This window comes from Strongylocentrotus purpuratus, unplaced genomic scaffold (genome assembly GCF_000002235.5).
Source record: "Strongylocentrotus purpuratus isolate Spur 01 unplaced genomic scaffold, Spur_5.0 spur5_scaffold_13, whole genome shotgun sequence".
Lineage (NCBI taxonomy): Eukaryota > Metazoa > Echinodermata > Echinoidea > Camarodonta > Strongylocentrotidae > Strongylocentrotus > Strongylocentrotus purpuratus.
In genome coordinates this window covers 33,798,259-33,815,296 of record NW_022145598.1, presented here as the reverse complement: position 1 = coordinate 33,815,296, position 17,038 = coordinate 33,798,259, and the positions used below count along the sequence as shown (strand labels likewise).

At 38.2% G+C, this 17,038-nt stretch overlaps 2 protein-coding genes and 1 long non-coding RNA gene across 3 annotated transcripts; all 3 read left to right on the top strand.

Annotated features, from left to right (window-relative positions):
* Positions 1 to 248: 248 nt before the first annotated feature.
* LOC115923141 lies at positions 249 to 2,041 on the top strand. Its single transcript, XM_030983414.1, has 2 exons — positions 249 to 1,520; positions 1,568 to 2,041. Exons 1-2 carry the CDS (start codon positions 251 to 253, stop codon positions 1,576 to 1,578), a joined length of 1,281 nt encoding a protein of 426 aa, XP_030839274.1. The 5' UTR covers positions 249 to 250; the 3' UTR covers positions 1,579 to 2,041.
* A 201-nt stretch (positions 2,042 to 2,242) lies between these two features.
* LOC115923142 (adenylate cyclase, terminal-differentiation specific-like) lies at positions 2,243 to 15,806 on the top strand. The gene is made up of 2 exons (XM_030983415.1): positions 2,243 to 3,963; positions 11,199 to 15,806. Exons 1-2 carry the CDS (start codon positions 3,663 to 3,665, stop codon positions 12,011 to 12,013), a joined length of 1,116 nt encoding a protein of 371 aa, XP_030839275.1. The 5' UTR covers positions 2,243 to 3,662; the 3' UTR covers positions 12,014 to 15,806.
* LOC105441996 lies at positions 5,628 to 7,851 on the top strand. The gene is made up of 3 exons (XR_972264.2): positions 5,628 to 5,744; positions 6,536 to 6,690; positions 7,185 to 7,851. It is a non-coding gene; the product is annotated as an uncharacterized LOC105441996 (long non-coding RNA).
* Positions 15,807 to 17,038: the final 1,232 nt, after the last annotated feature.

Here is a 17,038-nt window from a genome sequence, read left to right as displayed (position 1 = left end):
TTGAGTTTATATTGGGTGCAGTATATCTACCCTGCGAAGGCTCAATTTATCACAACTATGAGGTCTTTGATTGTTTGGTACAGGATATTATTAACATTAAAAGTAAATTTAATGTTCCATTTTGTTTAGTTGGGGATTTCAATGCTCGCACAGGGTTACTTGCTGATTATTTAGATATTGATGTGATGCTGTATCTGACCTACTTGGTTTGAATTTTTGTGATGATTCCAGTCTGTCACCTAGTACATGTATGGATAAGTCATATATGCCCATCAGGCGTAAAAATATGGATGTTAAGGTAAATAACAATGGTAGTCATGTAATTGACATATGTAAAACTTTAGGTCTTGCTATCGTCAATGGACGGCTCGGTGATGATAATGGTATTGGAAATTTCACGTGTTTCAATAAGAATGGGGGTTGTAGCACAATTGATTATGCTATTGTTTCTCATGAATTGTTTTATAACATACAAAACTTCCAGGTTGACTTATTTGATAAGTGTTTATCGGATGTTCATTGTCCTATTGTTATGACTTTGCAATCAACTCATACACACAACCAAGAAATTCATGATGTTAATACCATTTGTGACTCGTCTAAGCCCAGGTACATGTCTTTTAAGTGGGATCGTGAAAATGCAAATGAATACTCTGATAGGCTGCACAGATTAACCTTACAATTGTCAGGAATTGTGGAAAATATTCATGGAAATGTAAGTCAGGAATTGGTAGATCATTGCTACTCTGAGATCTGTAACTCTTTTTTACAGGCTGCACAAGATATTGGTGTGTGTAAGTGGAAACAGTCAAATACAGCAAGGAGTCATAAAGAACAACATAATGTGAATTCGCCATCACAATTATGGTTTGATGCCGATTGTGAAGCTGCCCGTAAAGAGTATCTTAATTTAAGGAATAGGCTAAGCAGGAAAATTCAGCTAGGTAGAAGATTAGATGTTCAAGTAACAGATATTAATGTTTTACAAAGTGACTTTCTTATGGCAAGTAAGAAATATAAAAAATTGCTAAGGTACAAAAGGAGAAGGCATGGCAAAGACTTTAGTGCCTCTCTACGGTCCTTGAAAAAACAAGGAAACCCTAGAGCCTTTTGGGATTTATTAAACAGTAATGGTCGTCGAACTAAAAGTGCAGTTAATGTTTCTTTGGGTGATCTTGTACAGCATTTTAAATCTCTAGGAAATGTATGTAAATCAGAGGATAATTTAGAGGAAAGGATGCCTTTGGATGCTGATAATGTGACGATACAAAATGATGGTTTGAATGAACCTATCACATTAGAAGAGGTTGAATTAATGGTTAATAAATTGAAAAATGCCAAAGCTTGCGGTAAAGATTTGATCAGAAATGAATTTTTGAAAAGTTGCCCCTTAGAAATGCGTAGGGTTATTGTTGATTTGTTCAATATTGTTTTAGATAGTGGAATCGTTCCCTCTGAATGGTGTATAGGAGTGATTATCCCAATTTTTAAGAATAAAGGTGAAAACACAAATCCAGATAATTATCGTGGAATTACCTTAAGTTGCCTTGGTAAACTGTTTACCTCAGTCTTGAATAAAAGAATTTCTAGCTTTCTTGATAGTAATCGTATGTTAGGTGAGGAACAAGCTGGGTTTCGTTCAACATATTCAACCATTGATCATGTGTTTGTTTTGAAGACTATTATCGATTTTTACCTACAGAAAAGGAAACGCTTATATTGTGCTTTTATAGATTATAAAAAAGCGTTTGATTTAATTGATAGAAAGTTTTTGTGGTTTAAATTGCTAAAAATAGGTGTAAATGGCAAAGTCCTAAATGTTGTTAAAAGCTTGTACAAATGTGCGAAGTCCTGTATTTCTGTCAACGGCGCAATGTCTGAATTTTTCTCGTGTAACGTAGGAGTTAGGCAAGGTGAAAACCTTTCGCCATTGCTGTTTGCTGTTTATTTAAATGACTTTCAAGAGCATATTGCCAAAATTTATCCTGGCTTGAAAATGTTAAATGAAGAAATACAAAATACCTTACAGGGTGACGAATTAGAGCTTTTTTCAAAGTTGTCTTGTTTATTGTACGCTGATGACACGATCATTTTGGCAGAAAGCCCTGACGAATTACAAGTAGCGCTGAATGCAGTACAAGGATATTGTAATACATGGCACCTAACAGTCAATGCGAGTAAAACTAAAATAATGATTTTTTCCAGAGGGAAAGTTAGGAAGTTACCAAATTTTACGTATTGTTGTGTAAAGGTAGTACAAGTCTACTCCCCCCTCAGTAATAATATGTAATATAACTCAGTATGCCCCAATACAGATAAGACCCACCCTGCGATATACCAGACCTCCTTCCAAGACATTTGTTTAATAACTTATTTCAGCCAAATAAACCCCAAATTGTATACACTCGATAAGAGCCCCCAAACCTCCAAAACAAAAGACTTCCTGTCTTTCTCCCAATAACCAAAGCCCCCTTTGTTTGATAAGACCCTTTCCCAGAACAGCCCCGGTGGTACACATGTGTTAGCTAAATGACTTTGAGAGGGAACTTGTCTTTGTCCCTTTGACATAACCTACGCTGAGATTACTTGTATCCTCCTGTATAAAGAATACAGGTTTTGGCTTTCTGAGGGGAGAAGAGTTCAGACCATCACCAAGCTAGTACCTATACTTTGTCTGCTCTATATCTTGTAAATATACTTGTGAATCTGGACTATGCGACTCATCGTTTTAGAGTTATAATAAATTATACTCTTGCACATTACACTTCAAAGAAAGTCTCAGCATCTCTTTATTTCATGTACCTCTCAATATTCCAATAACTTACGACACCGATCCCAAACACAACATGGTGGAGAACCCGGCTTTAATTCAAAAGAATTAAAATTAGAACTTTTCTTCGATAAAGTATGAGATCAAGGAGGACCAGCGACTGAATAATTACACACAAACTGCCTTGGAGTTTTTAAATCCACATCACTTGGAAAAACGATCAAACACAGACAAATTAAAGACTCGACCAACGACAACGATCAACACCAGAAAGTAAATGACGATGACGACTTCAACCAGATCGCTACTAGTATGACGGAGCCCTCATGAAGCTCAACCAAGAAACAGTACTGATGACATCGACGACGAACTGGATCTTGCGACGACACAACCGATGACTACTCCAATGCACCAATAGCTACAGCAGACCACGTTGGACGGACCAGGAACGACATCGATGAACGCCCATGCAGGACTATGATGAGGACATCGACGCCTCACTGTGACTTCACTACACCCAGAAATTTTAATCAATAACTCTAACTTTGGAACCTGAACTTTCGACCTATCCTGTTTTTTTTTCCTTCTTCTACATCCTTAATGCATGCTCCGCCGTTTTTTTTAAATGTTAAACACACCAGACAGATTGCTATAGTTGGGTAAGTGAAACACTTTTTCATTGTTCCAGACTATGAGTGAGAGTGAGAGATTGAAATAATAATTGATTTGATTTAATGCTCCATTCATTTATGCTTTTGCTATACAATTTGACGATTGTTATGAAATTGTGCTATTATTACTTCTATCATTGAGAATATAGCTTCATAGATAGTATTTGTATTGAATTTGTTTTGCTACACCTAACTTAATCGTAATACTATACAAACTGATCATGCCTTCAACTGACGATCAAACTACCACGACATCGACTCCACCCAATAACGGCACAACCATGCCACGACATACAACCCTCCGATCCACTGACTTTCTCCCGTCCCGGTTTACCGGTGACCGACTTAATAGGGATGACTCTACAGCACATTTTTTAACCTTTGATGACTACCTCGACGCACACGACGTCGACTCTACTGACCGGGACCAATTCCCGACAATACTTCGGACATTCCGACGAACTCTGCAAGGACAGGCCCGACTTTGGATCGACGGCCTGACTTTTTCTACTTATACCGACCTACCCAGGTCGAAATTCCTTTAGAAACCAGTAGAAACCAGTAGAGACATTCTAATGGTTTTACTGGTTTTCAAGAAACCATTAGAGTCTAATGGTGATCAGGAGGAACTGTGAAGTAAAACCAGTATAAACCTTTACAAACCAGTAGACTGTCATGGTTTAAAGACCAGTAGAAACCAGTAAGATCTAATGGTTTGAACATGGATGCACAAATCTTAAGTCAAACCATTAGACACCTTTACAAACCAGTAGGGCCTAATGGTTTTGAAGACCACTAGAATCCGATAGAAACCAGTAGGATCTAATGGTTTTAACATGGGTGTAAAAATCCTAAGTCAAACCATTAGACACCTTTACAAACCAGTAGAGCCTATGATGGTTTTGAAGACCACTAGAATCCGATAGAATCCAGAAGAATCTAATGGTTTTAACATGGGTGTAAAAATCCTAAGTCAAACCATTAGACACCTTTACAAAACCAGTAGAGCCTAATGGTTTTGCTGACCAGTAGAAACCAATAAAAACCAGTAAGATTTAATGGTTTTAACATGGGTGTAAAAATCCTAAGTCAAACCATTAGACACCTTTACAAACCAGTAGGGCCTAATGGTTTTGAAGACCACTAGAATCCGATAGAAACCAGTAGGATCTAATGGTTTTAACATGGGTGTAAAAATCCTAAGTCAAACCATTAGAAACCTTAACAAACCAGTAGAGCCTTATGGTTTGAAGACCAGAAGAAACCAATAGAAACCAGTAAGATCTAATGGTTTGAACATGGATGCACAAATCTATAAGTCAAACCATTAGACACCTTTACAAAACCAGTAGAGCCTAATGGTTTTGAAGACCACTAGAATCCGATAGAAACCAGAAGAATCTAATGGTTTTAACATGGGTGTAAAAATCCTAAGTCAAACCATTAGACACCTTTACAAAAACCAGTAGAGCCTAATGGTTTTGCAGACCACTAGAGTCCGATAGAAACCAGAAGAATCTAATGGTTTTAACATGGGTGTAAAAATCCTAAGTCAAACCATTAGAAACCTTAACAAACCAGTAGACTGTAATGGTTTGAAGACCAGTAGAAACCAATAAAAACCAGTAAGATCTAATGGTTTGAACATGGATGCACAAATCTTAAGTCAAACCATTAGACACCTTTACAAAACCAGTAGAGCCTAATGGTTTTGAAGACCACTAGAATCCGATAGAAACCAGTAGATTCTAATGGTTTGAACATGGGTGTAAAAATCTTAAGTCAATTACCATTAGAAACCTTTACAAACCAGCAGATCGAGCCCATATGTCAATGGATTTGAAAACCAGTTGAAACAAATAGAAATCAGTAAGATCTAGCGCCGCCTCTGAATCAGTCTGACTTTATTTATTTAAAAACCCCAAAACAGGGATGAAAAACTCTAAAATGTCATTAGTCATTATATTAATAGTTTTATTTTACAGATTGTGCAACATCTTGACATATGCCCTGTAAGGTCTGCAATATTGATCAAGACTATACAAGCCCCAAAACCCCAAAATGCGACTGCCGCCTTTTTTAAACGGCTACACAGCTGGCATCTCTCTGGGCTACACTAACACTGTGTGTGTGTGTGTGCACATGTAATCAGTGCATGCAGTGTGTGCGTGTACCCAGCCAGACCATGCCTTATGTGACACACACACAAGACAGCCATTCCTATCCTGAACAGCTACAGGAGCCAGAGCAGAGAGACAAAATCTTGTTATTACTTTGTTTTCCCCTGCTATTCTTCAATATGGGTAAGTCTTAGATTTACCAAATTTATTTGCAATATGTGCAGTAACTGTTTTCTGTTTTGAAACGTAGTAATTAATGTATGATCGTGTCTACTAGGAGTGCTTTCAACGCCTGCCGCAAAGATGAGAAATGTATTGTATTGTCCCATCCATGTATTTTTATGTTAGATCTTGATGCAAGTTTGTGCATTCACCTACACATGGCTTTAAAGGCATCGTTTAACAAAGTTAAATCTATGATGCATGGCCCTACGTATTATCAGTGTCAGTGATATGGTGTAATATTGAAGCCCTAACAAAATTGCGCTTCAAAATGATCATGAACTTGATGAAGTGCCTCAAAAAGTAAAAATCTTTGACTTTTGAGTGACTGGTTTTACCATACTCATTTTCCCCAATAGACTGTAGTGTTATAAAACCATTGGGGAAAACGTTTTTTGAAATTTTGAATTCCAATCATAAATATCTTGATAATCAGACAAGCCGCCGCCCCCCCCCCCCCGCGCTTATCCCGAAAGAGTGCGTTAAGGCGGTACTCCGTTTCTGCAACGCACCCTAATTTCAAGACAAGCGGGGAAGGGGGCTTTAATCACTTTATGGTGTGTTCGCAGTTTCGCACAATATAAACAGAAGCCCTCATCTGGAAATAAACAGCTAGACCCATAAATGGTAAACAAAATTCCTCCCCCGCAGGCTGTACAAATAATTTTGTAGTAGGCCTACATGTATGTGTGTTGCACATGCATCAACCGTTCAATTTGTTTTAACTTTATTTTTGTTCTTATTAATTGTAGGCATCTTTTGACATCTTTTGCCGAACAGTGGATTCAAAGCATATTGTGGACACAGTAGGCCTATATTGACGTGAGACCATGCAGAAAATGCTACTTTCTCTCAACCTCCTGGATCAGCATTCAGCAGCCTCGTGACACAGTTGAAGCCATTATCGGTAATTTGTAGATGTACTTGTATTATTTCTGTACATATATTTTTAATTTTTCCCTGATCATGACACTGATTCGAAATGCTTATTTTTCCTAAGTTTCAAATACATAAAATTCAATTAATTTTAGATCACTAAAACCTGCAGGTATATTGCAATAACCGACCATATTTTGTGAGTTTCAAACAGTGTTCTTTTCCCTCCTTAGCAATAGAGCTTTGATTCTACTTTCATCAGCAAACTAGATTGTATTGATAATTATTTGCAAAAAAAATCCTGATTCACGTTTGCATTGACAACAAATGTTTAAAATACAAAATTATGTTTTATATTATGTTTGTGAGCAATGAGAGATTATTTTTATTTCTGATAAATCTTTGAAACTGCACTTTTCTGACAGAATTCATTATTTAATTCATTGTTTACATTCTGGTTTTAAAATGGATAAAAGTTTTTCTTAACTTGTTTTCCTTTCTTTTTGCTCTATATTCATGCATTAGAATTCTTTGCGTGTATGTACCCTGGATCAAGCAGCACTTGCATTATACAGGAGATTCCACCCAAAATCTAAACCATGAGTCCAAGCTGAAGAGGAATATTTCCAAAATGAGGTCTACACACACACACAGGTTACTTTCCCCTTCATTATAGAGATAAAGAGAGAGAGATGGGGGGATGAGTTATAGCCACGAACCTGAATAGCTTAGATGTAGAACTGAGATGCCCATCCATGTCACTTGCCATTTTAATGAATTACAGGGTTTACAAACATACATATTAACCCTTTGGGTAAAAGATCTCGGTATTTGCGTAAATTTGTTATTACTATTTATGAAGTAGACCTGTTTCATAATGCTATGTAGTAGATCAGTCTCATACTCGACCCCACCCCCTTCATATCACAATGTCAATTCCTAAAACCTGTGGCTAATTATATAAGTTGGTAATAGAGAAAAATTGAATGAGGTAGATGCAATACAAATTGATTCCAATCTTAAGCACTTAAGACTTTATTCAGGTATGGCACGTGAACCGCCCAAAAAATTCCAAAAATGCTGCAGTTTTGTTTTATGTCTAAAGTGAACGGTAACAAAGGACCTACATGTTTTTGTATATTTTGGACTGCGCATATTCAGTGATCTCTGTATTATAATATATAGAAATGTAAAGCATATAGAACTTTATGTCAACTCCAGCATCATATCTGAACGAGCCTTAAAAGACAATCCAACCCTTGTAATAAGTTCATTGAAATGGAAGCTGAAAAATAAGAGAAATAGAAAGGCGAAAGTTTGAAATAAATCGGGCCAATATAAAGGGAGTTGTGATAATATATAAATATGAGATCACTAAATCCATGCATATCTCAATGAAATGCTAGAGCGCCGTATGGCAGCCGTGCTAAAGCCAGGGTAATAATCAGGAGCGCCAGGAGGGTCAAATCTGACTGACATGAGCGCTACACAAGAACCTACTATTATTATTATTATTACACCTGTAGTCATGGGACAACTCTCCCATTTGTTAATGAAATATAATAAATTCTCTTTTTATTTTAAGTGCCTTCTCCCTTTGAGAACTACTCAAAATATATTATGAATAGCACATTATTACAAGTCCTCTACATAGAAAAGACACTCGTGGATCATTCATTTTGAAGAAAAAAAATATTTAAATCATTTTGTGTGTTGAAATAAAAGGGAAAGTAGTCCAGCAGCTCGTCATAGTGACATTACCGATTCAGCCAATTTAAAATGCCCTTAGGTTTAGTGATTACAGCTTTCAACAATCCATAACCACCTTATTTTCTGTCAGATTTAATTTGCTATTTTTTAAAAGTATAGTTGTCTGTTAAGGTTGGATTTCCCTTTAAAAAGTGTAAAGGGTAAGCCCTATGTAACATAATGTGATTAGGCCATTTTCGTTATAAATCAAATCAAAGTGCCGCGGTACAAATTATCTCTTTCACCTATTAAGAATAATTGTATTTCAATAGTCAGAATGCGATATGCAAACATTATGTGTTGTTAGGTAGGGCAAGACATAATGTTTGTACTACCTATAGTACTAGCAACACGTAATGTATTCAATTTGTATTCTGACTATTTAAATACATTTATTCGTAACAGGTGAATTTAATAATTGGTAATGAGGCACTTAACAAGGAAATACGGTATTCATTAAATTTGATTACAATACGAAAATGACCTACGTACAGTACATGTATTCATATGGATAGGAAATCTTTGAACTGTTATGTCGTTTTCTGAGGGTTCATATTTTTATAAATTCTAAAGGGTTCATAATTCTACAAATGAAGTAGGATTCCTAATTCTGAAAATGAACTAGGATTCGTAATTCCAAAAATGAAATATGGTTCATAATTCAGAAAATTAAATAGGGCTCAATATACTTCCAAAAGTTTATTATTCTGAAAATGCAAATAGAACCCTTTATACTTTTTGGAATTACGAACCGTCAATATAATGAATCCTATTTCATATTCAAAATAATACCATTTCATTTGCCGAATTATGAACCCTATTTCAATATCGTTATTAACGCCCCTTTTTCAATTCCAGAATTATGCACCATTTATATTTTTTCGTAATTATGAAATCTATTTCATTTTTAAATTCAAACCCTTCTTAAATATGGACCATATTTCATTTGTTTATCGATTTGTCATAATTTGTCATAATACACTGTACTATCAAGTTACATTTATTGATGAACAGCATATCACAGCACTTGTCAAAATAGTAAGACCGTAAATGAATTTGTTTTGCTTGTGAATGTAGTAGGCTTATATTATGTAGTACACAATATTACATTTCCAATTGCTGCAACTTCATATCAATCTTTTACATGTACTATGACAATCTACAGGTCAAAATCATGCTTTGCGTAATCATTTGTGAATTATTCTCTATTTAATATACATGAATGAAGTACTTAAATTTGTGCAAATGAACTTATTCTCCATGGTGGAAAATTACTAACGAAATTTCTCAGCAAAAACTATTTCTCATTGTTTCTACTCATGATGGCTACCGTAAGATAACTATTGCAAATTGCCAAACCTACTCTTTTAAACATCTACTCCAAATTTTCAAGATTGATTTCTCTTTGTTAAAACTGGCCATAATTTCTAGACAATAATTAGCCAATTTAACATTGTTTTTGTTTATATTTCTTCTTTTGTTGTTGAAATGTGTAAAAAAAAAAAAAAAATCCTTTTTCATTTAAGCTGTTAACTTTGCTTTTAAACGTTCATGTCATTGTAATCACTATATGATGTATGATATTCTGACAGATAATTAAAGGATACACTGTTAAGTGTTAAATATGATAAAGATGAACCAACATGATCGTGATATCTTTTGTTAACAGACGTTTGCGAGAGAAATGGCTGAACCTCGAGAAAATAGTTAATTGTGTTGGAAGCAAACTTCGCGCCAGCTCCTGTCATTTTCGTGTCTACTTTGCAGACCAGCATGCCCTTTTAAAGTACAAAAAAAAAAAAACAAGGGCTGGCAGATTTTGTGAGGAGTACTGTGTTGGAAGTGCATTGATGTAGTAGAATTTAAACTGATCAAAAAAATGTCAACCATGTAATGTAACCAATGCTGTGGTTCAATTGAGGATTCCTACTTGTTTTCTACTGGTCTCCTAATGGTTCCAGTTGGGATTCCTACTGGTCTCCTAATGGTTCCATAATGGTTCCAGTTGGGATTCCTACTGGTCTCCTAATGGTTCCATAATGGTTTTCCACTGGTCTTCTACTGGTTCCATTAGGGTTTTCTACTGGTCTTCTACTGGTATCCTAATGGTTTCTGTATGGATTCCTACTGGTCTTCTAATGGTTCCAGTTTGGATTCCTACTGGTCTCCTAACGGTTCCATTAGGGTTTTCTACTGGTCTTCTACTGGTATCCTAATGGTTTCTGTATGGATTCCTACTGGTCTCCTAATGGTTCCATTAGGGTTTTCTACTGGTCTTCTACTGGTATCCTAATGTGTTTTGTATGGATTCCTACTGGTCTCCTAATGGTTCCAGTTGGGATTCCTACTGGTCTCCAAATGGTTCCATTGGGGTTTTCTACTGGTATCCTAATGGTTTCTGTATGGATTTCTACTGGTCTCCTAATGGTTCCATGACTTCTTTTTTACTTGTCTAATGGTTCCAGCACTTCTTTTCTACTGGTCTTCTAATGGTTTTTATATCGATTTCTACTGGTCCCCTACTGGTTCCAGTGGGGATTTGTACTTGTTTCCTACTGGTCTCCTAATGGTCCCAGTTGGGATTCCTACTGGTCTCCTAATGGTGCCATTAGGTTTTGCTAATGGTCTTCTACTGGTCTTCTGCTGGTTCCAGTACGATTTTTTTCTAGTGGTTTCTAATGGAAAAAGCGCCACTTTCCATATTGAAACCAGTAGAGAATTGACCACTAGAAACCGTTAGAAATCTGTACTGGTTTTCTCTACTGGTTTCTATGGGATTTTCGACCTGGGTAAAGGACGCTTTTGTGAGAAGATTTAGCCCTGCTAAATCCTCGTACAGCCACGTCCGTGACTTTAACACGATGACGATGACCGACGGGGAAAGCGCAGAAGCATTCCTCCAACGACTCAGACTTACAGCCACATACATTGACTACGGGGAAACCCAAATAAAACATAGACTACTTGACTCTATACCAGACGACTGCCGAGCTGCGATTTTAATGTCTGCCTCGGCCCCTGACCTTTCTGCGGACGAGATAGCAGCCAAAGCGCAGCTATTTCTTGACTTGCGCCAAGACACTACCCGACAGACAAAAGAATTGACCTTTTCTACCCAAACTGACATTGATGACCTTAGGCAACAACTTAATGCCCTAAAAACGTCCAATGCAACGGACAATGAAAATGACCGTGGACGACCTCCACATCGACGACCATCCACACCTACACGCACAAGCCGTAGCGCGAGTGCCGATCAAACCCACCGCGACCACTACCAACAAACCCGACAGGACCGGAGTCATGATCGAAATCGTGACTTAAATTCAGACCGACGCGGTAAGAGCCCATACCGCCGTGAACAAACATATAACCAACGACCACGAATGGTATGCAACTACTGCTACTTTCCGGGACATGTTTGGCGGGATTGTCGACGACGTCTTAGAGACGAAGAGCGTCAACCTTCGACACCCTACCATAACTACAGACAACCACAGCAGCATCAAAACCAACGCCAACAACCACAGCATCAACGCCAGCAGTACAACTACAGACAACATCAACAACAGACATCATATGGCCCACGACCACAGGATTTTTAAAAGGGGAAGGAATTAACAGTGCTCGTTGCCCTTCTTCCCCACCTAATAATCAAAACAGACCTAATGTAAACTTAACTTCGACTTATTTAGGGACTGATGACGTAGACTTGCAATTAACTGAAAGAAACTTTGTGAAAGGACGCCTCCCAAGTGGCAAGAACATTTTCATTTTATTTGATAGTGGGGCAACAAGAACCATTGTCTCTGCGAATTATGTTAAGTCGTCCTCCTACCTTTCTAGCCTCCCTCAACAGAAAGTTAGACCCGTTAGATTTAGGATAGGGAACGGTCAATTTCTATATGCATATTCCATGATCAAAATGCATGTAGTGATACAGAGTCATAAATTTGAAATTTTTGCTCTGATTGTTGAAAATCTGGTGGGAATTGATATGCTCTTAGGTAGCAATACACTTTCTGATTTGAATGGTGCCCTCCACTTTAGAGATAATATATTTAGGATTAAGTCAACGAAGATTTCATTTGCCCCCTCTAACAAAGTGATTATTGACCCAGGTACTTCCAGATTTGTGACCATACACGGCAAGACCCCGCCCCACCTACGCAACTCTGATGTTGTATTGACTGCGAATAATTACTTAGCCCGACACTGCCCATCTACCATGATAGTTAAGTTGATTAAAGGGAGGACCCAACTACTAGTGACCAATTCTACAGACAGGCCAGTCCATTTGACAAAAGGTAGACCAATCGCCTTTCTGGACACTAGTAATCTCATAAATGTGGCCCATGACTTACCAGTGAGCGACATTCACATGACATTGAACTCTACAAGTAATTTGAATGTATCTCAAACTCGCGTAGACAGCCCTCATGTCAACAAAACTAGACTTGATAACTTAGGGAAATACCCCCACCTTGATCCCAGTGACCCCATCGTTGATATGACAGAAGACGAGATAATACGGAAACATATTGACTTAAATGGGAGTATTCTGTCTCAAAATGAAAAACAGGAAATCGTTCGTATTCTGATGGAAAATAGAGATGCATTTTCTCTATATGGCGAACTATCGAGTTGCCCGAATTTCGAAGTAGATATTGAACTGACTAACGACGAACCATTTTTCATTCGACCTTACTTTGCAACTGAAACTGACAAGGCTAGGATAGAATACGAGCTGACCAAACTCGTCAAGTTGGGAATTTTAGAAGTAGGACATCAATCATACACCTCACCTGTCCTCCTTCTTTCCAAAAAGAACACCTCCGAAAAGAGAGTTGTTACTGATTTTCGGTATCTCAATTCTAGAGTTAAACGAATTAATCATCCCTTCCCCCTACTTTCGGAAACCCTCAAACGAATTGGCAATGCTAACACAAAAGTCCTTAGTGTGATTGACTTAAAGTCAGCTTTTCATTGCATCCCCCTATCCAAGTCAGCTCAAAAGTATACAGGCATTGCATCATACCATGGTGGGAAACATTACTTTTATAAACGTTTGGCACAAGGCTTAAACGTTTCACCCGCTATCTTTCAGGCAAAGATTGATGATATTTTGGGTTCGATCCCCAATTCTAGGCAATTTTGCATAGCTCACCATGACGATATAATACTATTTAGCCAAGACAAGACCTCACATCGATCCCACTTGATAGATGTATTAAAGGCTCTCTCTGACAATGGACTTAAAGTCAGCCCGAAAAAGTGCAAGCTCTTCCGCACTGATGTTGATTATATGGGCCACCGAATCACTGTCAATAAGGTGGGAGAGGCATGTTTTCAACCCCTTCGTGACAGGTGTGCTGCTATCCATGGCATGCCCAAACCAAAGACCCCCAGACAAGTTAGGAGACTGGTAGGAGCAGTGAACTATGTTGCGGGATTTTTCCCCAATATACAATCTGTTCTCAAACCACTACACAAACTGACTAGAAAGAAAAACAAATTCACCTGGACTGACGAACACGAGACTGCCTTTAACAAAGTTAAAGAGCTAATGACCAACCCTCCAGTTTTACACATGCCCCAAAGTACAGGACGATTCTCACTATACAGTGACACTTCTCGGACTGCTACCGGCTCTTACTTGACTCAACTTATTAACGGACAGGAACGTATTATTGGGTATTACTCAAAAGTATTGCCCGATGCATGTGAGAGATACAGTGTGACAGAGCTGGAACTATTTGGACTATTGATCAATGTCTCAGCCTTTAAGCATTTGCTTAAAGGATGTGAGTTCAATGCATTCGTTGACCATAGTTCAATTGTCCAGATTTTAAAGTCAAAGGATGCACCGTGCACAACACGATTGCAGAAATTGATTTTGAAATTATCTGAATACTCCTTTCAAATTGGGTACAAAAAGGGTACTGAACTCGTTTTGGCAGATTTTCTTTCTCGAGCCCCTTCTGGCGACCATGATGAGATTGACAGGGTTGTCCCCATTTCATGCTGCCTATTTGACGAGAGTGATTTTGTTCATATGTACACCCTTAACCCAGTCCAACCCATGGATAGGAGAATAACACGGGCTTATGCCAAAAAGATGGGAATAACTGTTCCTGAAATTTCCCCCAACAAATCTCAGAGCCCCGTTGCAACAGAAACTAGTGTAAACATACCTACTAGAACAGCTGACCCAACGCCCCCTGACAGACCTACCACACACCCCCAACGACCAACCAATCACGGACAGGCAACACGACTTGCCACGCCCCTCAGGCAGGCACCAGTGCGTGACCAAGACAGTACATGTACTCATTCTAGAATTATGCCTCCTTTTTCTACCACTCCTCAAGAGCCTAGACTAGTTGACAGACATACTAATGACCACCACAGAGATGTACCACCTGATCTATACACACCGCCTAAACCACTAACTAGCAAGGTAAACAACATAATAGCAGGACATATCCCCAAACAACATGAACTTGATAGGATTACGGACATAATTAAGAGGAAAATAATCAGAGATTACAACCTCCCCATTGACATGAGAGAACTTAAAACAGAACAACAGACATCACCATTCTTCAAGCCTGTATATGATTTTCTAGCCCATGATATTCTGCCAAATGACAAAAAGGCAGCTAAGGCTATAAGATTGAAGGCAGAGGAATATATTCTTTGTGATGGCGTTCTTTTTAGGCTCTTCTTTGACAAGAATGACGACTTTCGACTTCAACTTGCAATACCAGAAACACTGACAGACACTATCATCTCCCAATACCATGACAACCTACTTAGTAACCACCAAGGGACCCAACGAACTTACCTGACAATACGACGCAACTTCTATATGCCCAATATGTTTGAGCGTATTAACAATTATGTTAAAGCTTGTTTGCGTTGTCAGCAGTTTCGCGGTAAGCCCGACAAGACTAGACCATTTCACACACGAGTACCAGACTCGTACAGACCATTCGACCGCATTAGTCTTGACTTTAAGACTATGCCGACCTCTGGGACAGGATTTAGACACTTGATGGTGATATGCGATGAGATAACTCGCTTCGTCATCTGCGCGCCTCTCAAGACGCTCGATGCAGAGACAATTTGCGAAGCTTTAATCCAAAAGGTAGTTTGCATTTTTGGACCACCATCATGTCTAGTGACTGACGCAGCATCTTCACTGACAGGCAAACTACTGACTACTTTGTGTTCAGCATTGAACATTGACCGCAAGGTCATTAGTGTAGAAAATCATGGGAGTCTACAAGTTGAGCGGCACATCCGAACCCTTTCAAGTTTTCTCAAAATAAACTTGAATCAATTTGGAACCGATTGGGTTAGATACATTTCTACTACAACCTATGCTTACAATTCCTTTTCCTCCCAACACCTCGGTGACCACAGCCCCTACCAGCTCGTTTTTGGAAGAGAGCCCCCAAATTTAACAACTTTGTCCTTCAATCCCATGTCTGGCCTTTCCCAATCATACAAAGAATATGTAGACCATTTGAAAAAGAAATTTGATCAGATTTCCAGGACAATGCTTTCTTTACAGAGAAAACAGCAAGATAAGCAGAATGTTGAAATTGCAAACAAATTGGGGAAGACACCCATTTATTCTAGAGGCCAATTAGTATATTTGTATAAGCCCACCTCTTCTTCTTTGACAGCCAATTCTAAGAAGATTGCGGCTGAGTGGGTCGGCACATTAGTAATACATGATGTTCTAGATAGGACCCATTACATTTTGGCCACACTAAAGGGAGAAATTCTGCGAGATGTGTTTAGCTTCAATAGATTGAAGCCGTGCTTCATGAAAGCGTCCGATGATAGGAAACACATAACGCACATACAGAAGCTCAAAGAGGCTCTAGGGAAAAACACAGAGCAGGGGAGACAAAACACTGAAAAACCATCAGTAAACTTCATCAATGAAAATGATGAGAAACTCCCCGAGATTGATGTTGAGCAGGTTATGTGTTCGCAACTATCAGACCCGATCCAAGATTCAGACTATTTGCATGCACTGACAGACAACAATGGGATAGCTGCCCCCAGACCCTTAACACAAACAGACCTAGAAAGACAATTTGACCTACTTATGACTGCCCCCAATGACCAGAACATGACCCTTCATAAAGGCCGTTTCAAAGCTGGAAATCTACAAATATTGACGTCATTTGACACTGGTAATAACACCACCAAGCAAGTGCGTTTTTGGTGGAATGTCAATTTGTATAAAGGCACAGAAGACTTAATTAATGACATACTGACAAACAGAAAAATGAAGATTACGGGCAGCCCAGGAAGATTTTATAAGTCTTTATATTTGTAGACATTTACCTCTATATCATGTGTATGCCCTAGGAAATATATTGTTTTGTATGCTTTTATAAGTCTTGAAGCATCATAGTTTATACAAATCACTGTAAATGTGAATCAAAGTTTTCCTGTATAAGTCTACAGGCACTTTGTAGTTAAGATTAGTATGACAATTGTTAATGAATGTTAAATTCTTGTTGAAATTTAAACCAGTTGAACGCACTAGCTCGTTCAAGAAAGAAGTTATATAACGTACCATAGTTCATCATTTTGATGGTTTTACA